General features: G+C 44.8%; 1 protein-coding gene and 1 long non-coding RNA gene across 5 annotated transcripts in view; one reads left to right on the top strand and one right to left on the bottom strand.

The window, feature by feature from the left end:
- The window catches only part of LOC143831719 (uncharacterized), an 81,939-nt gene that overhangs the window by 36,001 nt on the left and 21,651 nt on the right, over positions 1-24,287 (bottom strand). Inside the window, exon 3 of one of the 2 annotated variants that reach the window (XR_013228944.1) lies at positions 19,103-19,230. The exons of the other annotated variant lie outside the window; for it this stretch is intronic. This is a non-coding gene — a long non-coding RNA (uncharacterized LOC143831719). The remainder of the gene's footprint in view (positions 1-19,102; positions 19,231-24,287) is intronic. 2 annotated transcript variants of the gene reach the window in all.
- The window catches only part of FAM107A (family with sequence similarity 107 member A), a 66,640-nt gene that overhangs the window by 23,005 nt on the left and 19,348 nt on the right, over positions 1-24,287 (top strand). For 2 of the 3 annotated variants that reach the window (XM_077324980.1, XM_077324979.1), the window contains exon 3: positions 22,964-23,138. In XM_077324980.1, coding sequence (XP_077181095.1) covers positions 22,964-23,138 — 175 coding nt within the window. Of the gene's footprint in view, positions 1-966; positions 1,393-22,963; positions 23,139-24,287 lie in introns of those variants that run through there. The other variant, XM_077324981.1, reaches the window with a different exon arrangement.

The raw sequence follows: 24,287 nt of genomic DNA, 5'->3' as shown, positions 1-24,287 counted from the left end.
GCAGAGTGGTAAGGCAGCATACGTGCAGTCTGAAAGCTCTGCCCATGAGGCTGGGAGTTCGATCCCAGCAGCCAGCTCAAGGTTGACTCAACCTTCCATCCTTCCGAGGTCGGTAAAATGAGTACCCAGCTTGCTGGGGGGTAAAAGGGTAATGACTGGGGAAGGCACTGGCAAACCACCCCGTATTGAGTCTGCCATGAAAACTCTAGAGGGCGTCACCCCAAAGGTCAGACATGACCCGGTGCTTGCACAGGGGATACCTTTACCTTTACTTTATCCTATCACCCCTAGCTGCTCTGTTTCCTCATCCAAATCATTAATGCAAATGTTAAACAATACCAGACCCCTGCTGTACATTTCCCTCCAAGATGAAGACAAATCATTGATGAGCACCCTTTGGGTCTATCAGCCAGATCATTTTTCCCTGGAGAAAATGGCTCCTTTGGAGGGAGGACTCTATGGCATTTTATCCTAGTGGGCTCCCTCTCCTTTTCAAACTGCATCCCCCCTGGGCTCCATGTCCAAACCTCCAGATATTTCCCAACCCAGAGACGGCACCCCTGGGTGGTCTACAGCCCAGTTACCAGCATAGCTCATTCCAGCCCCCTTCATGACTGGGCCTTTCTCTGCGGTAGGGAGCGCATCTGTACACGGGGCATTCTCAGGCGGCCTCAACCAGGGTACTACGAACCGCGATGCCGTCTGTGCTGATTTAGGGCTGGCTGTTTCCAAGCGTAGGAGTAGCACTGCAAATGTTCCTGTCTAAATTGCCGTTCCAGCAGCTCCCCGTCTGATCGGCAGCGGCTGGTTTCCACAACTCATTCTTTCGCACCGCTCTACCCACGTGCTAACACACACACACACACACACAATTCTTCCTGGGGGGGGAAAAATGAATGCAAAACATTATTCCTTTGCAGAAAAGGCGAGATTGCACTTTCCCTCCCTCTGGGTCACTGCACGGACAAGAAACCTAGCGCAGAGGAATTTCAAAGGCCCCCTCCTTAAGGTGTAGGCTGGTGCTTTCGTGCAGTAATGTAATATTACAGGACCCGAAGGGGGAACGGTTTGATGAAAGCAGACCGTGCCTGTCATCTGGGGAGGGCAGGAGCTGTACAGCCGCTCGAGGGTCATGTGACTTGCTTATTCTCCTTGCCTCTGAAAAGATCTTGCCGAAGTGAGAGAGCAGTATCCTGCCAAAAAGTCATGCACACTTAGAAACATGCAGAGGTAACTGAAGGAGAGGGGGAGAGAGGAGAGGCTTCAGTCAGCCTGAGCAATCCCAGGAAGCCGACGGGGACCCGAAGGGCTTCTTGATCCTGAAGATGGAAGAGCAGGTGAGAGTCCCACCTGAGGCCACTGGACTGTACAGAGCAATGCTAGTCAAATCAGGTAAGCCCAAAAGCAAAGATGTTTTCAGAATAGCGTGAGAAGTCTGAAGGAGACCAGGTTTGCAGGTGGACCTCAGGAATTGGGGAAGTCACGATGGCTTTGATGACTTTCTCGTTGGGATTTCACAGCCCCCTTGTCCCTTCCCAACCCTCTGCGATTCTCTCGCTTGCTGCTGTCCTGAAATATGTTTATCCTTGGGGCATTTGTTCTTTTTTTTTTCTTAAATAAGTAGCCCTGGATGTTTTCCCGGTTTAGCAGTTTGCGCCGTCCCGGATCGCCAGGCAGCCAAATTTGAAATGTGTATGGCTTGTTTTGAAAGCCATTTTCTGTTGGAAAGACCACCGAGAGCCAAAACGCACGGTGAACTTTGCATGGCCTTTTGAACTGCACAGTCAATTGGGGCTGCAGTGAAGGGAGAGGGGGCTGGTTTCCAGGAGGCGTGTAGGTAATAATGAGATTAGTAATTAACTAATGATACACAACTTTAAAGTGTGTAGCTGTCTAGTCAATAACTGATTGGGGGTTACTACTCTGACTATGTAACAAAACGGGGGGGAAAACGTGTTCTGGTAATCCTTTATGACACATATTATTGTTTCTTTTAATTATTGACTTAGCACTAGAGAATTATGTATTCTCGAGAGGAGGGGGTCCCACGATTCAGTCCTGATGAGGTTTGTGTCTCTCTGTGTGTGTGCAGTTACTAAATCATGTTGCTGGCTCCCAATGTGTGTTTTGGGAGAACAGAAAGTATTTGACATTTTCCAGAAGGAATTTCAAGTGATTCACTGTGTTAACAGAGGGAGAGTCGGATATGGAACGTGTCAAGCTTATTTGATTACAGCCTTTAAATATATATATATTCTGCTGCTGCATTGAGAGTTGACCATAGGATAGTGGGGGCTTGCGTAGGACTTAAGGGTGGGCGCAGTAGACATAATGGGGCAAGAAGCGTCAAATAGAGGGACCTCATGGGATGGAACTGAATGTCTCTTTACTCTGAGATCTTCTAAGGAGAAAGTAGGATGACCCAAGATGAAGTCAGCCAGTTTCCAGACTGTGTTATGAATACAGGTGAATTGGACTTGGTTAATTATTTAATGCAAAGCGCACAAAGGGGTCTCATCTCTTTCCCTTTCGGAGCTTTTGTTCCTGAGACCTGCATTGTCCCGGGTAAGTCTAAGTGGTAGAGAGCAAAAGTTGCCCTAGTCTAGAGCTGGGCTGAATTGTTCTCTGTGCCGGTGACAGGAATGTCCCTACTAGGCAAAAGCCCGTAAATTGCTGGATCAGAAGTGCCATATGGTTAAAGGCACTGTACCAGGCAACGTTCAGCTTGAAATGGTGTGTAAGAAATGTGGAGATCTAATTCTCTAGCAAGATAGTTAAAGTATTGGGGAAATCAGAGAGTGGAACCTGAACTAATCCTTGTGAACTGGAGAAACCCAGATGAGCTTGGGATTTCTGTTGTACAATGCAATCCTAAACAGAAGCATGCCCTTCTGAACCCATTTACTTCAATGGATTTAAAAGCGTACCTGTACATTTCCTATGAATCACAACTTTTTGAAAAGTAGGTTCTTGGTTCTCAAGCTTCTAGTCCTCATGATCACACAGTAAAGGGTGGAAAATATGCAAGTGGGGAAAGCTCAGAAATTATTAGGTGTCACCAAGCCCATATCCCTCTGCCATAGCAACTTTTTTCCTATTGGACATTATTTTTGAACTCTGCGCATGTTCAATCTCCTCTGTCATACCACTTCTTTTCAACCTCTTAGTTGCCCAAGAAAGCACACAACTGTAAAAGAATGCAAATGTTTTTCAGAGAATCAGAGAATCATTGAGTCATAAGGGATTTCCAGGGTCATCTTGTCCAAGCTTTTGCAGAATGCAAAAAAAATCACAACCACGTGCCCACCACAATGACCCCAATTCCATCCCCAGATGGTGCTCCCCCCCACCCCAAAAAAATAAAACTGCACAACCCATGGCCAGTTTGCAAAACTGGTTTGTGAATTTTATTGTGATCACAACATTGGAATTATTGTGTGTTAGAATCCAGTGGTGGTAAAAGTGCCATCAAGTGGTAGCCAAGTTATGGACACTGCAGATTTGCCATCACTTGATGGTGCCTAGCAACCTAGACTTCCTTGATGGTCTCCTGTCAAATTGACCCTGCTTAGTTTCTGCGATCTGTTGAGATTAGACTAACCTGCACTTTCCAGGTCAGGGTAGGTCAGAAATTCACCCTGCTTCTAACTCTGAAATGCTGTAAACTCAATTTGTTGGTTCTTTCGGCTGAAATATGTAGTGTGCAACAGTTGTCCATCCACATTCCTACATCTCCCCCAAATTTAGCAGTTCCTCTCTATCATTCCTCCATCTCCTCACAGAGTTTTGCTGTCTCCTATCTCTTGCCTTCCAAAATGAAAAATCCTCTTAGAAACTCTCAGAGGACTCGTACACACACACAAAATTATATGTAGCATAACTTTATCGTGCCCATGTGGTGAGCATTCATTCTATCCACTCTATGGAGGAACCACAGTCTTCAGCACAGTACCACAGGAGTGTCTTTTTTCATTTTAAGTGTTTTGTTTTTTTTACTTCTGGAGTGATGTGGAGAAATTTTCGTGTTCTGTTTGGTAATTGTGCATGAGTATGGGGTAATGGTTAAAATGTCAGAGAACGACTGGGGAAACCAGAGCTCACATTCTGCCCATTCTGCTTATATGGTGACCTTGACCCAGTAACTTTTCTGAGCCTACCCTACCTCACAGGTTTAGTGTGAAAATAGGGGGAGGGGTTACATTTCCCTAAGCCAGCCCCATAGCTACAGGGGCAATTGGAGGCAATGTCCTCTAAAACAGGGGTAGTCAGCCTGTGGTCCTCCAGATGTTCATGGACTACAATTCCCATGAGCCCCTGCCAGCATTTGCTGGCATGGGCTCATGGGAATTGTAGTCCATGAACATCTGGAGGACCACAAGTTGACTACCCCTGCTCTCAAACACATGTTCTGTCCTTTGAATTCCTCACTTTTATTTCTTAAGAGTCTCTGGGTATTTTTGTTACAGAGATATAAAAGAAAATATGAAGCCTGAGAAGGAATTGAGGAAAGGATGTTGCAAGACAATCAGAAAGACAGTTAACTCGTTAGAGTAGGACCAATATGTAATGGGAACTGACTATATATCTCTTGAGATAATATCAGACTACATCAAGTATGATATACGTGTATTGATGACACTTATCAGCTGGTCGCTTTCTCTGTTTTTTACTTTTCTGTTTTTGTTTTTTGCTTTTCTGTAAATGCTTTTTATAAGAACAAATAACAATAAAAACTGAATTAAAAAAAAAAAAAGAAAGACAGTTAACTCCTCAGTGACCAAATTCATTCATATCTGCTCTGCCTCATCCCATTACGTACATGAGTCTTTTGCTTCTTTTTCTAGCTTGTATCAGTAATAAGTGAGCACGTTGGATAGTAAATCAGAATGAGCTTCATGCTATTTGCGGCAGTGCTTTTTCGGTTTGCAGTAAGGGAAAGAGTAGGTAGGGCTAGGACTGGGGGCAGGAGCACAAAAATGAATGCCTAATTTTAATAAGCCTTGCATCTTCTATTTTTATAATTAGTTGCAAGTTGCAACTTGTCTATGTGAAAATATATGGTTTTTGGGGCATGTGCAAAATGCCTTTTACTCACCCATGAATAACCTCTGTCACTCAGCTGGCTGCATGTAGAGGAGTGAGGAATCAAACACCAGGCTGGACACCACTGCTCTTAACCACTACACCATACAGGCTCCCGAAGGAGTCTCAAAATGGCTTAATATTGCCTTCCTTTCTTCTCCCCTCAACAGACATCCTGTGAGGTAAGCAAGGCTGAGAGTGCTCTGAGAGAACTGTGACTGGCCCAAGGTCACCCAGCTGGCTGCATGGGGAAAAGTGGGAAATCAAATCTGGTTCTTCAGATTAGAGGCTCCAACTCCTAATCTCCACACCAAATTGGCTTCAGATGCAAGAATATCCGTGATAACAGTTCCAGAAAAGCTCCTTCTTCCTCATGAAGAGACTTCAAGGCCTCTGGTTCTTCCGGTCCCTATCTGTACCATTCTTTCTCATGGTCAATCTTGTATTGGTTTGGATATTTAGATCCCATCTGAAGACATACACATAGCCATAAAGTAAGGTGACCAGATTGTTCCACTTTTGGAGGGACATCTGGAGGTACCTGGCAAATTGTACTTATGTTGAAATAAAAAAAAAACATGTATTACAATACTATTTTTGCGTTCTATGAAAATTGTTGTTGCTCCATATAGATCAAATTTTAATCAAGACCCCCCCCGGGTCAATGGTATCCCGCTTTACCAATGTTAAAATCTGGTCACCTTACCATAAAGGTGATTGGCCCTTCAAAGACAAAACCGTGAGAAGTATACATGAAGAAAGAAACATTGTCTACCATGATCCTTAGTGGATTAGTTGGTGGAGCAATACTGAAGGGGGCATGGGCCTGAGGTTTTGTTCTTTTTTGGGGGAAGGGGTGTTGTCATTTGTTGTTGTTTTGTTTTTGACATTTTGGGTTTTCATGTGGAACCGGAACAGGAGAAGAAGTAAATATAAAAAGAATGGCATTTCCTACATACAAGGAATAGCAGCTCTTGCTGATTGAATGCCCAGTTATTCCATAAATCCTTCAAAAGGCAAACATACTGAAGATCTGGCATTATGTGAATAGATGTAAATTTAATCAATTGACAGCTAAGGGATTTAAAAAGCAAAAGAACAACAACAACAACAATAATAATAATGATGATGACGATTATGAAAATCCTAGTCCTACCCTTTTTTAAATTCCTTGCCAAATCCGTAAATACAATAAGAGATTATCCTTTGGGACACACAAAACCTGATCTTTGCATACAACGGAACAATAAGAATATTGTGCCGAAGTGTTGCTTCTTTTGTGTTTGGGAAGTAGAAAGAATGACAAATATCTGTCACTTTTAAGACAGTTTCTTTCTTCCTTGCCTCTTCCTCCCCATGAACTCTAGATTCCCAAGCCAACATTGCGTGTCCAAGTCCCAAACTCTGGGGAACCTGGAAATTCATCATTGTTCCTTTTGGCATAAAACGCTCTGTAGAGGGACCCAGAAGGCATGTTGGGACACAAATAAAGGGCTTGTTGACACACTGAGATTTTTCAGAAGGTCAAGCCTAGTTCATCTGCAAGAGCAGCTCTTCATGTCAGCACCGCAGAGGCATACGTAGGGCCAAGGCAGGATCCACAGTGCTCCCAAACTGTTGTGACCCAGGCCTTGTGTTGTCAACTGAGGACTTCTGGAATTACGACTAATCTCTAGAAGACAGAAATCAGTCCTCCTGGAGAAAATGGCTGGTTTGGAGGATGGATTCTGTGGCACTATGCCTGCTTGAGGTCCCTTCCCAAACCCCATGTCCCCCACACTCTACCCCCAAATCTCCAAGAATTCCCCATCTCAGAGTTGTTGACTCTAGGCAGCAGTCTGTGGAAGCGGGTAGAGAACCTCCAAGTGGTGGGTCGTGGAGTTTCTCTTGGTAGGTAGCAATTCCATAGAGAGCAAGGCCATCATGCATGATGCTTCTTTTTGCAGGGAGGGTGTGTGTGTGTTCAGTTAAACCCCATTTCCTCTCAGCTTGGTGTAGTGGTTAGGAGAAGAAGAAGAAGAAGAAGAGTTGGTTCTTATATGCCGCTTTTCCCTACCCGAAGGAGGCTCAGAGCGGCTTACAGTCGCCTTCCCTTTCCTCTCCCCACAACAGACACCCTGTGAGGTGGGTGAGGCTGAGAGAGCGCTGATATCACTGCCCGGTCAGGACAGTTCTATCAGTGCCATGACGAGCCCAAGGTCACCCAGCTGGTTGCATGTGGGGGAGCACAGAATCGAACCTGGCATGCCAGATTAGAAGTCCACACTCCTAACCACTACACCAAACAGGAGTGCGGACTTCTAATCTGGCGAGCCGGGTTTGATTCCCCACATGCAGCCAGCTGGGTGACCCTTGGGCTCGCCACAGCACTGATAAAGCTGTTCTGACTGGGCAGTGATATCAGGGCTCTCTCAGCCTCACCCACCCCACAGGGTGTCTGTTGTGGGGAGAGGAATGGAAAGGTGATTGTAAGCTGCTTTGAGACTCTTTCGGGTAGAGAAAAGTGGCATATAAGAACCAACTCTTCTCCTTCTACTTCCTGCTCTCAATGCAGTAGGAAAGCTTTTTCACACCTCCATGTGGATGTAGCCCCAATGACCAACAAACATAAAATATTTTGATTTTAATTTTCTAAATTTACTTCATTTATGCTCCACCTTTTCCCCAATTGGGGATCCAGCAACTCACACTGTTCTTCTCTTGAGAGCCAATATGGTGTATTGGTTAAGAGCTGTTGTGTACATGGTTTTTAAGGGACACTGTAAGAACCCTTGAGCGAAGGACCCTGGACTCTTAGCCAATTCCAAAACAGATTTATGGACCAATCATTGGCCTCCGTTAAAGGCCAATTGCTTGTCTTGGCGGGAGCCTCTCCTTCCTAAACCCTTTAATACAGTTCCTCAGGATCTTGGATACCCAGGGGCTTTACGCACCGGGATCTTTGTAGCAAATTGGTCACTGAATGAAAAATCGCCATTTAAAATAGTGGAATTCGTCGTTATGCATACCTGCCTTTGTAGTGGAATTCAGTTGCGTTTTGTAGCGTTTCCCACAGGCTTCCGGTCTCGGCAGAAATCGCTAGAAAGGAAGCGCTATTGCCGAGCTCGTCCCGCCCCTGGCCGTCAAGCAGCCAATGGGCAGCCGTTAGCATGCTCCCAAACAGCCCCTTTCCCTTTAAGAAAGGTTTTTTAAAAAAAAACAGACCCATTGCAACGAATCTGTGTTAATTCGTTGCAACTGCCTGGTGTATTTGAGCTGTCGTTTGATCGTTGCCACGCTCCCTCCGAGTGAAAAAAAAAATCCCCCCCCTCTCACGGGCCCGATTTTCGGCTACTTGAATGTGTAAAAAATAAAGTGAAAATACATCAGCAAACGGGCTTCTCTGTTCTTTGTGCTTAGTGAATGAAGGGGAGGAACTGAAGCCGGGGAAGCCTCTAAACTGAAAGAGGCTCGCTGGTGCGTTTATCCCCGCTCGCTCGGAGAAAAAAAAAATGGCGATCGTTTCGCCGGAAGATCAGAGAAGAGAGCCAGGGGGAGGGACTTTGTAGAAACCGCAACAATGTTAACGCACAGGTCTTTTTCGCTAGTGTTGCAGATTGGTTGCAGGACTGTATCGCTTTCCGGAGGGTGAATCCACTTTTGGGGATTCCCCTGAAAGCGCTACAAGGAAGCGCTTTTTGCAGATTGGTTTCAGGTGTGTGGCAGATTGTCGACGACGTTGTGCAAAACAGCAAATCAGTAGCGTTTTCAATTGGCAACCATTGTGCTATTTTGAAGGTGTGCAAAAAGCCCCCCAGATTTGAGTCCTCATATTGTCTTGGAAGTTCTGGGTGACCTTGGAGTAGTCATGTCCTTCCTCTCAGGGTTATTGGGAGGATGAAATTGATGAAGAAAGAATGATGTAAGCCACTTCAGGGTCCCATTGGGGAGAAAAGTGATGCGTGTGCATGTGTGTTAAGTGCCATTAAGTTGCTCCCAACTCATTATGATCACATGAGATAATGACCTTTAAAATGTCCTGTCTTGCTCAGGACTTGCAAACTGAGGGTCATGGCTTCTTTCTTTGGATCAACCAGTCTCATATTGGGTCAACCCATCTTATCCTTGAGTCAACCCATCTCAGATCATACACTAATATGGTCCTTATTTGCATGGTCCACAGGTTTCCTGCCCTTTCTGCCTGATCTTTCAGCACTCTTCTGTGGAGTGTGGGTGACCAAAATGCTAAACCAATTAGTTTGTGCGATGGTGTCACAACACCCGCCTGTCACACCAAGAAAAGGCCATGTCAGCTATTCCTAATTATAACTGGCCTGGGTTTCAGGAAGACTTTTGTGTTTTTAAGAGTGAGATTCTTGTGCTCCTCCAAATTTCACCTTAGAAATCACCATGGCATTTATTTTCTGTGCCGTTCAGTCTGTTCAGAGCTAAAGCTTGAAGGGATGTGTTTATACATTAAGGGCCAATTGTGAGCAGGCATGCACCCCACAAAAACAAAGAAAGGGTCATCCGTGCCGTTGATTCATTATCGTTGTCCCCCCCCCCCCTAAACATGGGTTTACTTAAATAACCCTTTTTAAGAGATGAGGCTTTTTTGTATAATTTCTTCCGCTGAAAAGTGTATTGGAGAAAGTTTAGAAACGGAAGAGGGGAAGTGGTTTGAGTTGGCATGGAAACGGGTTTTTTTGTATTTAATATCTGTACTTTGGCAGGCAAAATGCTGGTTTTGTTTAATGGGCCACTGTAATGCCAGCTCCTTGGAAGCGCTAATGGTATTAGTCCAGGAGAAAAGACTGCAGTTCTTGCTTTTCCAAGCATGCATATTATAGGCATGCTTAGAGTAGTTTTCCTTTTATTCAGTGAGTAATGTGAGACCTTTCATTTTGCTGTTTTAGCATTATTGGATAAAAAGGGATGCCAGGGAAGGTAAAAGCATGAATGATTCCAGAGCTGGGTGAGTCACATGTGAGCTGTTCAGATGTGGCTCTCAAGAGCCCATTCAAGGACTGATCTACATATTTCTGCCACAGGTGCAGATATATTGAAACAGACTCCATTGAGTCTCCACATTGCGCCTATGCAGCGTGGTGTACCAGGTGGCCTCTCCATATTCTGGACTTGCATATTATAGTTATTATTATTTGATTTTTATACCACCCCAAAGCCCACTTGCAGCGATAGGGAGAGTATGGAAATCCAATATGTGCTGTATTTGCAGAACTTCTGCCACACAGAGACTGCTTCAACAAGATTCAGTACAGTCATTGGAATGTGCAGATTGACCGTGATAGAGGCCGGTAGGGCCAGAGTCTTTGAAGTCTATTCGTGGGGAGAAAGGAACTTTTCTGGAACTATTATCACGATATTCCTGCATCTGAAGCTATCTTGGTGTAGAGGCTAAGAGTGGCAGCCTCTAATCTGAAGAACCAGGTTTGATTCCCTGCTTCTCCATATGCATCCAGCTGGGAGACTTTGGGCCAGTCACAGTCCTGTTAGAGCTGTTCTCACAAATCAGTTCTCTCAGAGCTCTCTCAGCCTCAGCTGCCTCACAGGGTGTCTGTTGTGGGAAGAGAAAGGGTAGGCAATCGTAAGCCGCTTTGAGGATCCTTCGGGTAATAAAAAGCAGGGTAAAAAAAAAATACAGCTCTTCTTCCTGCAGTAGTGGACAAGTATTTCCCCCTGATTCTGGACCTTTGACCACCTAAGCCTAAGAGACTAATGGCTGCGTCCTTGATGGGACAGACTCACATTCCTAACCCCTTTGACAGGCTAGGATTGAGGAAACCAGGGAGAAGAGGGAAATCCTGGGGTTTCTTGATGACCCTGGAAGAGTTTCCCGAATGTAAAGGTAAAGGTACCCCCTGTGCAAGCACCGAGTCATGTCTGACCCTTGGGGTGACGCCCTCCAGCGTTTTCATGGCAGACTCAATACGGGGTGGTTTGCCAGTGCCTTCCCCAGTCATTACCGCTTACCCCCCAGCAAGCTGGGTACTCATTTTACCGACCTTGGAAGGATGGAAGGCTGAGTCAACCTTGAGCCGGCTGCTGGGATCGAACTCCCAGCCTCAGGGGCAAAGCTTTCAGACGGCTGCCTTACCACTCTGCGCCACAAGAGGCTCTTTCCCAAATGAGTGGAAGCTAATTAATTTTTAATATATTTTTAAAATTTGTTAACCATTTCTTGGGTGATCTGACCATATATGGTCATGTCAACCCCTCCCAAAATGGCCAATGAGGGGCCTGGAGGGGGTGAGACAGGGAGGGGCCCCAGGCAGGTGTGTACACAGCTGTGCTTCCTAGCCATATTCTGCACCATTGTGCCACTTCTGGGGTTTCTTAAACCTAAAGAATGTCTCAGGGGCTTCTCAATGGTAAAAAGGCTGAGCTATTTATTCTTCAAGCAGCCACTCCTCCTTTGCATATTTCAACCCTACCAACACTGACATGGTCCGGTCCAAATACTTCCATGTAGCTTGTATGTTTGGGCTTATGGGGGAATTCTGTTGGCTTTGGGCAGAGGGCTGTAATGGATTGCCAGGGTTCCTGAGCTGGAGGTACATTGTCTCACTTCTACCACTTTTTTTGATCAAACAGTTCTCTAGTTCTCCACTGTTTCTCTTCCTCTTTTCCCAGGTCACTTTCTCCATTAGCAGCCCCTTGGCGTGCAGGGTGCTCTAAACTCCTTTGGGAGCCAATTCAGAGATTTGGCTCTGAACTCCACCAGGGGAGAATTTAGGCACCTTCTTACCTGAAAGCAGATGCCACACCTGACCTCTCCAGATGTTTGGAACAGACTTTGCCCTAGCAGGGCAAACTGGTAGCCCTCATGCAGGCGTGGCTAGAAATCTGATTCCTCACCCCAAGTGTCTCCGCACACGACACACACAAAAACCAGCATCCATTCATGATACAAAAAGTGTGAGAAGCCAAATGGGTCTCCGAGCTCAAAGCAAACAAAGGACAGATTCCGGAATCCGTGTTTGCTGTAGCAGGAGGATGTCGGGTGGAGGAAACATTTTTAGGTGAAAGAAAGAAACAAGAAGGGGTTCTTAACCTTTCTCTTAGCCATGGATTCTGCCCTGTAATCTCTCAGACCATTTTAACCCACGGGCTGGGTTCAGAAGTTTGAAATGCCTGGATAAAAAGTGCCAGGTTCCGCAGAGGACAAGTGAGCAAGGGATGAGAAACCTGCCCCCTCCCATATTTCTTAGTCAACTCCTCCAGTTTGGTAGCCTATATTTGTTGATGTAGCACATTCCTCTTTTACGCGTGAAAAAAATGCACCTCGGTCTCACTGCTAAATTCTGTTCAGCGGCATGTCTGTAAAGCAATAGGCAAGGGGTGTGTGTGTGTGTGTGTGTGTGTGTGTGTGAAATTAGGGGATAATCCTCCTGATGAAGAAAGCCTTAAAGGACTGCTATTTTTAGCTTCCATAAAAACAGGTGATGAAAGAAAAGCTTTTAAAACCAGTAACACTGTAGGTTTTTGGTTTGGGTTTTTTTTTCTGCCATTGACTTAAACCAGGGGTAGTCAAACTGCGGCCCTCCATGGACTACAATTCCCAGGAGCCCCTGCCAGCAAATGCTGGCAGGGGCTCCTAGGAATTGTAGTCCATGGACATCTGGAGGGCCGCAGTTTGACTACCCCTGACTTAAACGAATAGGCAACAAGGAGTTAAGAAAAACCAAAAGAACAACATCATATGTCACTGTGGCTACTCAGGGCATTGTGGTGACCTTTAACAAGTCATCTTTTTAACAATTAGGGGGGAAAAATCACATAAGTTAAGTCTCTGTGTAAGAAGTAGCTTCCCAGTGGTCAGTCTACAGCAGATTTGTTTCACACCTTGGCCATTTCTACCTAGGTTTGCTTCAAAGGTTTGGGAAAGACTGCCGTGAACCCTACATGGCTGCTACGTCAGTGGGAAAATTCGGATTTTGGTGCCCATGTGGCAGCCATTTTCCCTAACGCCATGTGCACAGCAGCCAGTTTTTAAAGTTCAGCACTAGAATATGATTCTATTGATATAATGTTAAAGCAGCATGAACACCAGGTTCTCTGAATACCCAGCTTTCATTTTTTAAAAAAATCTCTATCCCCCTCTGTTGGACCGTTTATGCACTGGAGGTTTAATGCTGGGCTGCAGGCTGGAGTTTTAGTCGTGGCAGGTTGCCCCACCTCTTCCTGCACCCACATGGGAGAGCATTTGGCCTGGTGCACCTCATCCACCCCCTATCTATGCTCCTGATAGGGGGGTTGGGCAGTGAAGTTCCCAGTGCATAAACGGTTTTGTAGAGGCATGCCTTTCCCCTTATATCCCTGCAACAGATGGTGATAGAGACTTACTTTTTTAAAAAAAAGAAAGAAAGCTGAGGCTTCCAGAAACCTGTTACACATTCCTGGTATAATGTGAATAGGGATAGGGAGAGGGACACCAGCCTCCAGATAGGCCTGAGGATCTCAGAATTACAGCTCATGTCCTGGCAACAGAGAGCAGCTCTCCTGGAGAAAATGGCTGCTTAGAATGTGCACCTGGTTGCATTATTCACCACTGAAGACCCCCCGTCCCCCCAAACCCACCATCTGCTGGCTCCAGCCCCAAACTCTCCAAGTTTTCCCCAACCCAGAGCTGATCCCGGGGGACTTGGCAGGGACACTGTGGGGAAACCTGCTGTATGGAAGCCTCATCGCTGCTGCAATTTATCAGCGACCTCACCAGCAATGGAGAAACCACGCAAAGCCATCTCCATGTGGAAACCATCTTTGATAGCTTTACGTCTGTAGAAAGGGGCTGCTGAGGCATCATCAGAAAACTTCCCAACAAACAGCCCGGATGTGGTAAGCACATCCTCAATATGCATGGGTGGGATGGAAGAGAAAAAAAAACCCACACGCCAGAGATAGAACTTTTGTTATTTTACAGTGCCCATTATTTCAACAGGGATTTGTTCAGTGCCCCAATGTGTAGGCTGGTATCAGCATAGACACAATGCGAGCTAAATCACTTTGTGATACTGTGTGTGCGTTAGGCTTCCTCTGATAGGGCAAAGATTATTGCTGCAAGGCCTTGAAATTAGGGCCTAGTCCGCATACAACTGATAATGCACTTTCAATGTGCTTTCGTGGCTGGATTTTCCTGTGCGGAACAGGAAAATCTACTTCTGAAGTGCATTGAAAGTGCATTATCTATTGTGTGCAGACTAGGCCTAGGTTACAGTCGACGTGTGCATTAGGATCGTAGCTTGCAGAAACAGTCTACTCCCCTTTCACAGTACTCATTAAACAAGGCCTTTTGGTGGAGATCGTTTACCTTTTTACAGGCTTCTTCCCCCCGCCCCCCTTCCCGGTTGCCTAGGAGCTTAAAACATTACCTAATATCCCAAACACATTGTAAATGATTGCCAACTGTGTTCTATAATACTATTAGATGGGGTCTTGGCCTAGTTTAAACTGTGCCTTGGCGATCCCTCTGCAGGATCAGAATTGCCAGTCTCCAAGATTTTGCTCTATTAACATTTGGGGCTTCTGCTTTGGTTGTTGGACCACGAAACCAAGACAAGTGATGTGAGCAGTAATGTGAACAGCCTAATCTGACGAAGAGTGCTTGCACTCAAAAGCTCACGCCCTGAATAAATCTTTGTTGGTCTTAAAGGGGCTACTGGACTCTGATTCTATTAGCCTAGTAGATGTTCATTATTGGGCTAACATTCAGTAGTGGAGAAGCTGACGGGCTGTTACGAGGAGAGCTAAAAACAAGGCCCTGAATGACCTGGATTCGAAGCCCAGAGGTCACTGTGGGAGAGTCACCTATTCTCTCGGCCTTACTTAGTTGCTAGGGCTATTGTAAGGTTAGAATAGAAGGGGGGAATTATATCTCTGCCTGGAGCTCCTTGAAGGAAAGGGGGTATAAAAATATACAGCTGCATATATATACATGGCAGAAGTGAGCAACTTATGTGGCCCAAAAGGGCCATTCCAGACACATTGTAAACTCTGGAGTCCAAGCATATTTTATGCTGATTTTGCATGCCAGATAATGTGGAAAGCATGAGGAGTAATATGCTCCTTTCCCAGTGGAATCTTCTCAAAGAAGAAGAGTTTTCTCTCAACCCAAAGGAGTCCCAAGGCGGCTTCCAATTGCCTTCTCTTCCTTTCCCCACAACCAGCCCCTTGTGAGGTTAGTGGGGCTAAGAGAGGGCTGAGAGAACTGTGACTGGCTCAAGTTCACCCAGTGGACTTAGTGGAGAAGTGGGGAAATCTGACCCGGATCTCCAGATTAGAGTCCATACAGACAATAGACTTATTGCTTGGTAGTTATATAGTACTTTTTATCCAAGTGTTCCATGTACATCTTCACTAGTCCTTCCAACCACTCTATGAGGGAGGTCAATATCATTCTCTCCATGACCGTTTATGCACTGGGAACTTTACTGCCCCAGCTCCCGTGCAGGAGCACAAATTGAGGGCGGATGAGGTGCACCAGGTCAAATGCTCCCCCATGTGGGTGCAGGAAGAGGTGGGGCAACCTGCCACAACTAAAACTCCAGCCTGTAGCCTGGCATGAAACCTCCAGTGCATAAATGGTCCATTTGGCACACAGAGAGCTAAAGATAAGTCCTCACTGCTTGTCTACGACCACCTTGGGAAAGCTGAGATTTGATCCAAGGACTTGCAACGCATGGCTTATGCCTTTAGCCCTACCTCAACAGGGTGGCTAAAGACAAGACATTGTGAAATAGTGGATGGAAATAGGGAGAAATCATCTCCTCCCACAATAACCATCCATTTCCCCCTTCCCTCTCTCCTACCTTCCTTCTCAGCAATGTACAACCACTCAGTGTGAACTGGTGGAAGTGTACCTGCTGCCAAATCCCAAACTCTGGTCCCTACCAAAATGGCAGAGCCCTTTCCAAAGCCATAAACACAGATGGCCAGGTGGCTGCATGGCTCTCCTAGGTTTATAATCAGCAACTGGCTCCTTAAATTAAAAAAAAAAAACTGCACATGACTTATAAAACTGGTGATTGAGGATGTGATTCAGTAGGAAGTTGCTATACCTGTCCTTTTTAAAATTGACAGCAGAGTCAATATTTGGCTAAAGCTCAGTCAACTTGTCAAGCTTTAGCATGCTTTAGTTACCTTAGTCTGCAGCAACTGTACTCTTTTCCTAGTGATTGTTCTGGGCTTTCTCCATGATAAAACTGCTCTCAAAGCCAGGTAGGTTTGCCAACTCAGGGTTGGATAATTCCTGGAGGCTTGGAGGTGGAGCCTGAGGAGGGGAGGGGAGGGGAGGGATCTTAATGGGCTTTTAAGGCCATAAAACCCACCCACCAAAGTAGCCACTTTCTCCAGGGGGACTAATCTTGGTTTACTGGAAAGCAGCTGTTGTTCTGGGTGATTTCAGTTGGAATATGCAAGATCTACAGATTTTTGTGTGTGACTCAGTTTATGAAGAATATCCTACAGGGGGCATCAGAGCAGATGAGTTATTAGCATATTTAGATAGGGACTTCCTGGCATTCTTCAAATAATCTCCTCCTATATCTTGATTGGCTCAATTGGAGACTTCCTGCTCCTTTGAGCATACTTCTTCAGAAGAACAGAAGAACAGCCTCCAGAAGAACAGTTAATCAATTAGACTGCTAAGACTCTCTCTCTCCAATGTTGTTTCAACTCTCAATAAAGCCATTTAGCTTGGTGCTAGATATTGCTATAGGCCCCAAACACAGGCCTGGCAGAACAGATCTGTCTTAGACAGTTCCACAGGGCTCTGATCTCATTTGGTAGTTGTGAGTTTCTTGCATTCTGCAGGGAGTTGAACTTGATGATCCTGGAGCTCCCTTCCAACTGTATGATTCTATGGTAAAGCTTTCCACCAGGCTGAGACCAGGGCTGAAAAGACCCTGGCCCTGGTAGAGGCCAGTTTAATTTCCTAGGGCAGGGGTAGTCAAACTGCGGCCCTCCAGATGTCCATGGACTACAATTCCCAGGAGCCCCCTGCCAGCGAACGCTGGCAGGGGGCTCCTGGGAATTGTAGTCCATGGACATCTGGAGGGCCGCAGTTTGACTACCCCTGTCCTAGGGGCTGGGGGTCCTGACCAAGTTTTGCTCCCTGGACCTTAATGCTTTTTGGGGAACACAATGAGAGAGACAGTCCCAACTTTTAGGGCTTTAAAGGTGATAACCAGAACCTTGAACCTGATCTAGTCCTCATTCTGGAGCCAGTACAGTTGGGGGCCCTCCAGGGAGTCCTGGTGAGGACTCGCACAGCTGCATTCTGGATCAGCTGAAGTTTCCAGAGCAACTTCAAGTGTAGCCCTGTGTACAGTGAGTTGCAGTACTCTAGCCTGGAGGTGACCATTGAATGGATCATGGTGGCTAGGTTGGTTGGGTGCCCACAGATAGGGCGCTAATTGCCATGCATGGCCAAGATGATAAAAGGTCTGGTGGTCAACATTTGTGACCATTTAAGGCATCCAGAGTCATACCCAGGCTCTTGAGGGTTACTGAAGTTGCTAATTGGACACCGTCAAAAGTCAGGAGTTCTAGAATATGTCAACTCAGCCAGAGGGCCTCCGATTTAACTTCAGCTGACTCTGTTTAGTCAATCCACTATGACCTCCAGATATCTGGCCAGAGAATCTGGGGGTGTGAATGGATAGTCATCTACCAACAGATATAACTGTATGTCATCAGCATATGATTGTATGATTAATGTAAGAATAATAATATAATAAATTTGTATTTCTATCCCACCATTCCCTGTTGCTCAGGGCAGGTAACAATAATAATACCACATACAAAGTTAAAACTTAAAATGTTTACTGTTATCACTGATGCCTCTAACTAAAGATTTCCTGATTTGGAGATGGGGGGAGGTAGCTAGAAGCTAGTTATCCAATTCTACTCCTACCACTCAACAGTGAGGCCAGACCATTCTTGGTGAATGTTACTTTGGGTTTTGCCCATATGCCTTGTGAAATAGCTCCATTTTGCAGACCCTGCGGAACTGATCTAGGAGATGCTAGGAGGTGTGATGACTAAGCCAATGCCAAGACCCAGATTCAAAGAACTGAGTCAGCAGATGCTAACCTGAATACACATACTGTGGCTGCAGGATTGTGCTAAATTTACTTTGTGTTGTATATTTGTCTCAGCTTCTGGTTCTCTAGCATTCTTATCACTTTCCATGGTTAGTTCATCAATCTGATTCAAGCTTCTGTATTCGTATCATGTGAGACAAAGCTTTTTATTTTTATATACATGACATTCTTCATTTTTAAAATTGACCATTTATCCCTCTTTGTCTAGCTGGGATATGGACAGAACAGAATATATATACTCTGGAATCAGACATGCATTTTTCAAATATAGTTCCATGTGGATCTGTCTAGAAATTGACAGGGCAAAAAACCATCCCCCCTTTTCTAATTTAAGGCAAAGTCCATTTCCTATTAAAATAGATGTTTCTGGGGTATCAAACAGTTCCTTTAAAAAATTCTAAAGAATTACAAATGTGATCAATTGATCCAGAATCCAAAATGAATCCCCCATTAACAAGAATTAAACTAGCAGAATATCTTTTTGTTTTATGTTTCCTTTTGAACAGTTCCAGTGTTTTCCCTATGAGGGCATTAGATTAACTCAGTTTATCCATCCCACTTGGTTTATTTTAATGCAGTTCTTTACAGAATTTCAGCAGAAAACTTTTTTACAGCCTCATCAAAGTGATCTTTCATCTCAATTTGTCTGACAACGGGATGAAAACATATGGCATACTTAAGAAAAGAGTTGTGATTTGATTTAAAAGGGGCTGAGCTTTTCCAGAACTCTCTAATTCCACATAAAGTCCCTCAATTATTCTCTCATGCAAATCAAATAAGTCTCCTTCATAGTATTTAGTCTTTTATCAACCAGGAAGAGTAAGTCTAGCCTTTCTTAACATAGACCAATTCAACATGTTGTAACATATCCTAAACTGGTTTTAGTTCAAAGAGATTAGGAAATCTGTAGTACTCACACAGGACACAAGACTTGCTTCTGCTTTCACATTCCTTTTCTCCCATTGCTTATGTTCATCTTTCTTTGCTTGTATGCCATTTGGAGTGAGATCAGGAGGTGCAGATTTCTTTGCTGTATCCCATAGGTCTTCCAAACAAAGAATGATTTTAATTGCCCAAGCCAGCCATGTTATTTATCTTCTTTCAATCAAATTAAGCCAATCCTGAATTTAGACTTTCCTAGCTTACTAATGGCTGAATAACAATATAATTAAGTTGTGCTCTTTCAGATAAAAGAACCCTGCTATTTTCTCTCTGGAGAGAGCCTCCAAAACAAGCCTCATCTGTGGACTGCTAGGAGCTCAAACTTCAGTAGCTGCAATCACATGCACTCTTAAAAGCGTTAATATATCTGGGCCCATAACCTGATGGATATTGAGTGGTGGACCCATGGTATGGCTTTGCACTATCCAGAAAAGTCAGCAGATTGCTTAATTAAGCTAGTGTGCACAGCATGGCATAGTTGGCTGCTGAGTGCATGTAGGCCCAAAACAACCAAGAAAGCACAGATTCTGGTTGTGCTATTAATGTAATAAAACAACTGCTTATTAGATAACTCCAGACAGAAAAGATAAAGAGATGGTCCTTAATCTAGCTAGTTGGATGGGGAGAGATGCAGGAGGCATCTCTCCATTCACCATGCTGCAGACTGGTACAATGGAGACAGTGAGAAGAGATTTCTGAAGAAGCAGGAAACAGGAAGTAGACCCTAAGAGTCTCAGTCTAGCTTTAAAGGGACAGCATCAGAGAGATCAAAAGGTCAGTGTTCCTATCTATCTCACTGGATCTATCGTACGGAATCTTCCCCTGCTATAGGATGAGGCATCACACAGGGCACAACTTCCAACACTCACGTCCCTCTTTCAAGATTCCTAAGGTGCCCGCAGGCCCAAAAAGATTGCTCCCCCCAAACCATACACACATATACTTTCTATGCACTCTGACTCAGTAAACATGAGCTGGCAATCACATCTAAGGGGAGTTGAGGGCAGTGTACTTGTGCCCATTCCACCTTTACATTCCACATAGCATGATGTCTTAGTGATTTGATTTAAAACTCTCAGGACATGTGGCAAATCCATTCAGCCTTCCTTTGTGAGAACAAAGTTCATTCCTTTCAAGGGAAAAACTAAAGGGTTGCATAACAGTTCCCAAAACGACACCAAAAAGTATTCCCTTCTGCTGATGCCCAGAACTGTGTCTCCCCATGCCTCTCATTTTACACTAAAATCCAAATGGGAACACTTTTTTGTCACAGAAGAAGATGGCTAAAGAAAGAAAGTAAGGCTCTCTCAGGTTTCTCCTTTCCCTTGCTTTTCATTTCTAATTTAAATAGTACCCGGGGTTTTCTCTGTCTTTTGTTCCTCCTTCCATTGTAATATTTGAAAAAACTCATTCCAGTTAATAGTGTTTGGGGTCCAAAATCAATCTGGGAAGTGGGGGAGTGTCGTTCGTGGGCCAAAAATGCATGACTTTTATTAAGATTATTTATTTTCTTTTTTATTTGCTGTGAAAGTTCTTGTTTTATTTTTAAAATCTGACATACCTGCTACGAAAGTTTTTACCTGCTACGAAAGTTTTTTGATCATTATTCTCCTGGCTGTTTTCTTGTTTTCTGGCTCAGTCTTTCAGTTTGATTGGTTGTTATTACTTGTTAGTCCAGATTGATTTGCCTATTTTGTATTTTAATAGGGGCTTTGTTTGTGAGTTGCTGTATAAAAGAGAATCTAACTGAAATGAATAATGTTTTTGGACGAAGAACCTTTTAATGATGTTGTGGTATAATGGAAACCAAAAGAAGAGAATAAACCAGGGCTGTTATCCAGACCATGGGTAGTCAACCTGTAATCCTCCAGATGTTCGTGGACTACAATTCCCATGAGCCCCTGCCAGCATATGCTGGCAGGGGCTCATGGGAATTGTAGTCCATGTACATCTGGAGGACTACAGGTTGACTACCCCTGATCTAGACTATATGAAGAAAAGCTTGTTAATATGCTCTACAGAGGCTGGCCTGAAGACTAAAATGTTTATCCATGTAGCACACATATCTTGTGCTATGGGCTCCGTACTTCCGGTGTCCCAACATAGTGCCTTCCCCCCATGGATCAGAGCCATGGCGTCTCTTCTCCCCTCTTTTTCCTCTTTAAGGACACCCCATTCCACTGTGGGGGACCCTTCCATCCCCAGTCTGCCTGCTCCTGCTGCAATTGTGCGCTGCAAGGACGCCACAAATCCTTAAACTGGCTCTGGTGCTACAGACCCTGCAAATCCTTATACCCTTCCCTGAAGCAGGCTCGTGGCAGGTTACAGATGTCCAGTTAACCCCCCACCCACCCATTAAAACCCCATTAAAATTGACAGAAAATAGACCAACAACCCAACAACATGGCGGAGAAACCCCCCTTATCCCCAACCCTTCCCCCTACCTCTAGAAGGAGGAGGAAAGAGAGACAAGGTAATCAGATTTGCAGCTGGACACCAAGGAGGCCCTATCGGTCTTCCCCCACTGCCCCAGCCTCAACCATAGATGTTATTGTCACAACAGCCTTGTAAGGCGGGTTAGGCTCATGCACCATATGAACAATAGTGGTTATGAAAACATGCTGTTCTTGGAAAAGCAAATTCCCATTGTGTCCTGAAGAGCCACTTGTGGCGCAGGGTGGTAAAGCAGCCGACAGGCTGTCTGAAGCTCTGACCATGAGGCTGGGAGTTCGATCCCAGCAGCCGGCTCAAGGTTGACTCAGCCTTCCATCCTGCCGAGGTCGGTAAAATGAGTACCCAGCTGAGTACCCAGACATGACCCGGTGCTTGCACAGGGGATACCTTTACTTTATTGTGTCCTGTAAGGCTGTTCTGAATCAGAATAAGGAACATACTCAGTGTATGGAAGTTCTGAGCACAGTCCTTTAGCTCCTCTGAAAATAAATTTCTGATTCCCATGGAAAATGCCCCCAGTGTTCCTGTGATGCTTGATTGTTACAACTGAACCTTTCACCCCAATTATGCTGATGTAATCGGTTGTGATCTGTTTTTCTCTCTCTCTTTACTACAGCAGTGGGATACGTCCTGTTAGCATGCAATGGATAACTATTCAGTCCTGAATTCTTTTACCAGAAAAAATTGTTTGTTACTACAATTTAGCTGCATATCCTTAACACCGTCCCCACATTCTCGTCTTAATTTCTGAAATGTTGGATTTAAACAGCCTTGGCAATTATCATTAGGATACTGTTTTCACATGGAGTCAGGCATACGTAGCTTCCCCACTGCTGTTGTGGCTACCAGTTCGGCCCAGTCACAAAAGGGGCCCCACTTGACAGGTTTGCCTATAGTTTTCCTCCCCCTGTCCTGGTTCAGACATCGCACAAAACTTGAGTGTAATTAAACCGCCCAGAGCTGCAAAGAAATGGGCGGTATAGAAATCTAAATAAATAAATAAAAACAAAAACACGATGGCTAGTGTCAGTGTCTGAATGCATGTCTCTCTACTAGCCATAATAAGTTGAGGCCTGTCCAATCAGGATCTGAATCCAAGATCTGAAATTAGTTATTAACCACAGTTAGTCTTAACTACAGTTTTAAGTGCTGTAAGAATTTCCAAGTTACCAGGTCTCATGCTTTAGTGAGAGATCTCCTCCCTTGCTCACTGCTGCCTCTGCCCCCTGCCACTCCTTTGGGTGGGGTTACACAACATAACATACACAACAATACCAATATCTGAATCTGAGAAAATGCAAGCCTCTATTGTGTTCTTTTTCTTCCTAAAATGTTTCTCCATTTAACCCAGAGACCTGTCTTCCTCTTTTTCTCTCTTCTAGCATCTATGTATTCTGAAATACAGAGGGAACGGCCTGAACTTGGGAATATCATGGCTCACCCGGATTACATTGATGGAAACCCTGATCTTATCAAACCTAAAAAGCTCCTCAATCCTGTAAGAGCCTCGAAAAGTCACCAAGAACTTCATAGGGAGCTTCTTATGAACCACAAAAGGTAAGGAGCCGGCTGCCCCTTCAAAGAATTCTGAACTAAGAAGAATAGAAACTCTGTATTTTAATGGTACAAATTTGCAGGAATAAAGGAACAGCTTTGAGGACCTCTTCCTAAACCTACTGGGCTATATCTCAAAACAGAGTTGTCTTGCAGCTTTCACAGTCGTGATGATCTATTGGAGAAGAGACAAGCCACAGTTTCCTGTTAGAGGCACTGGTCTCCTTTACTTGCCCTCCCCGGCTAGAAAACCATTAGGGCACCCTGCTTGTACACATGTATTTGTGCCAGCAGAGTGAAATTAATAAGGGCATCATAGTCATAAGAGACTTTGAATCAGTGTAAGAAGGTGTTGTGACCACGTATTAGGGCATCTTCTTTGCATGCAGGTGGTTCCAGGTTCAGGCTATGGCAGGGGTAGTCAACCTGTGGTCCTCCAGATGTCCATGGACTACAATTCCCATGAGCCCCTGCCAGTGTTTGTGGGCATGGGCTCATGGGAATTGTAGTCCATGAACATCTGGAGGACCACAGGTTGACTACCCCTGAGCTATGGCATTCCTAATTAAAATGTGAAAGAAGACCTTAATCTGAGACCTTAGAGAGCTCCTGCCAATCCAAACAGATGTTCCCGACACACCAGTGATTTGACTCTGGCTAAAGTAGCTTCATGAATGTTGGAATATTAGACTAAAACAGCCTTTTTCAACGTTCTTCTGGTTGAGAACCCCCTGGAACATTCTTCAGGCTTCTAGAAACCCCAGAAGTTGTGTGATCTTGCAGAATATGGTTGGGGAGCATAGCTGTATATACCTCCACCTAGGACCCCGCCCCTTCCTACCCTTCCAGGTCTATCATTGGCCATTTTGGAAAACAGGGCTGCGTTGACATGTGATCATATATGGTCATATCTTCTGCTAAATGTTTAAGAAATTTTAAAATATATATTAAAAAAATTAACTCCCACCCATTTGGGAAACCTTTCCAGGGCTGTCAAGAAACCCCAGGCCTGTCAAGAAACCCCAGGGTTTCATGAAACCATGGTTGAAGAAGCCTAGATTAGGATCTGGAATACCCAAGTTCACATCCCCACTCGACCATGAAGCTTGCTGGGTGCCCTTGAATCAATCACTCCTTTTTAGATTAACCTTC

This window comes from Paroedura picta, chromosome 3 (assembly GCF_049243985.1).
Source record: "Paroedura picta isolate Pp20150507F chromosome 3, Ppicta_v3.0, whole genome shotgun sequence".
NCBI lineage: Eukaryota > Metazoa > Chordata > Lepidosauria > Squamata > Gekkonidae > Paroedura > Paroedura picta.
Note: the sequence above shows the minus strand (reverse complement) of the source record. Positions and strands in the feature narration are given on the sequence as shown.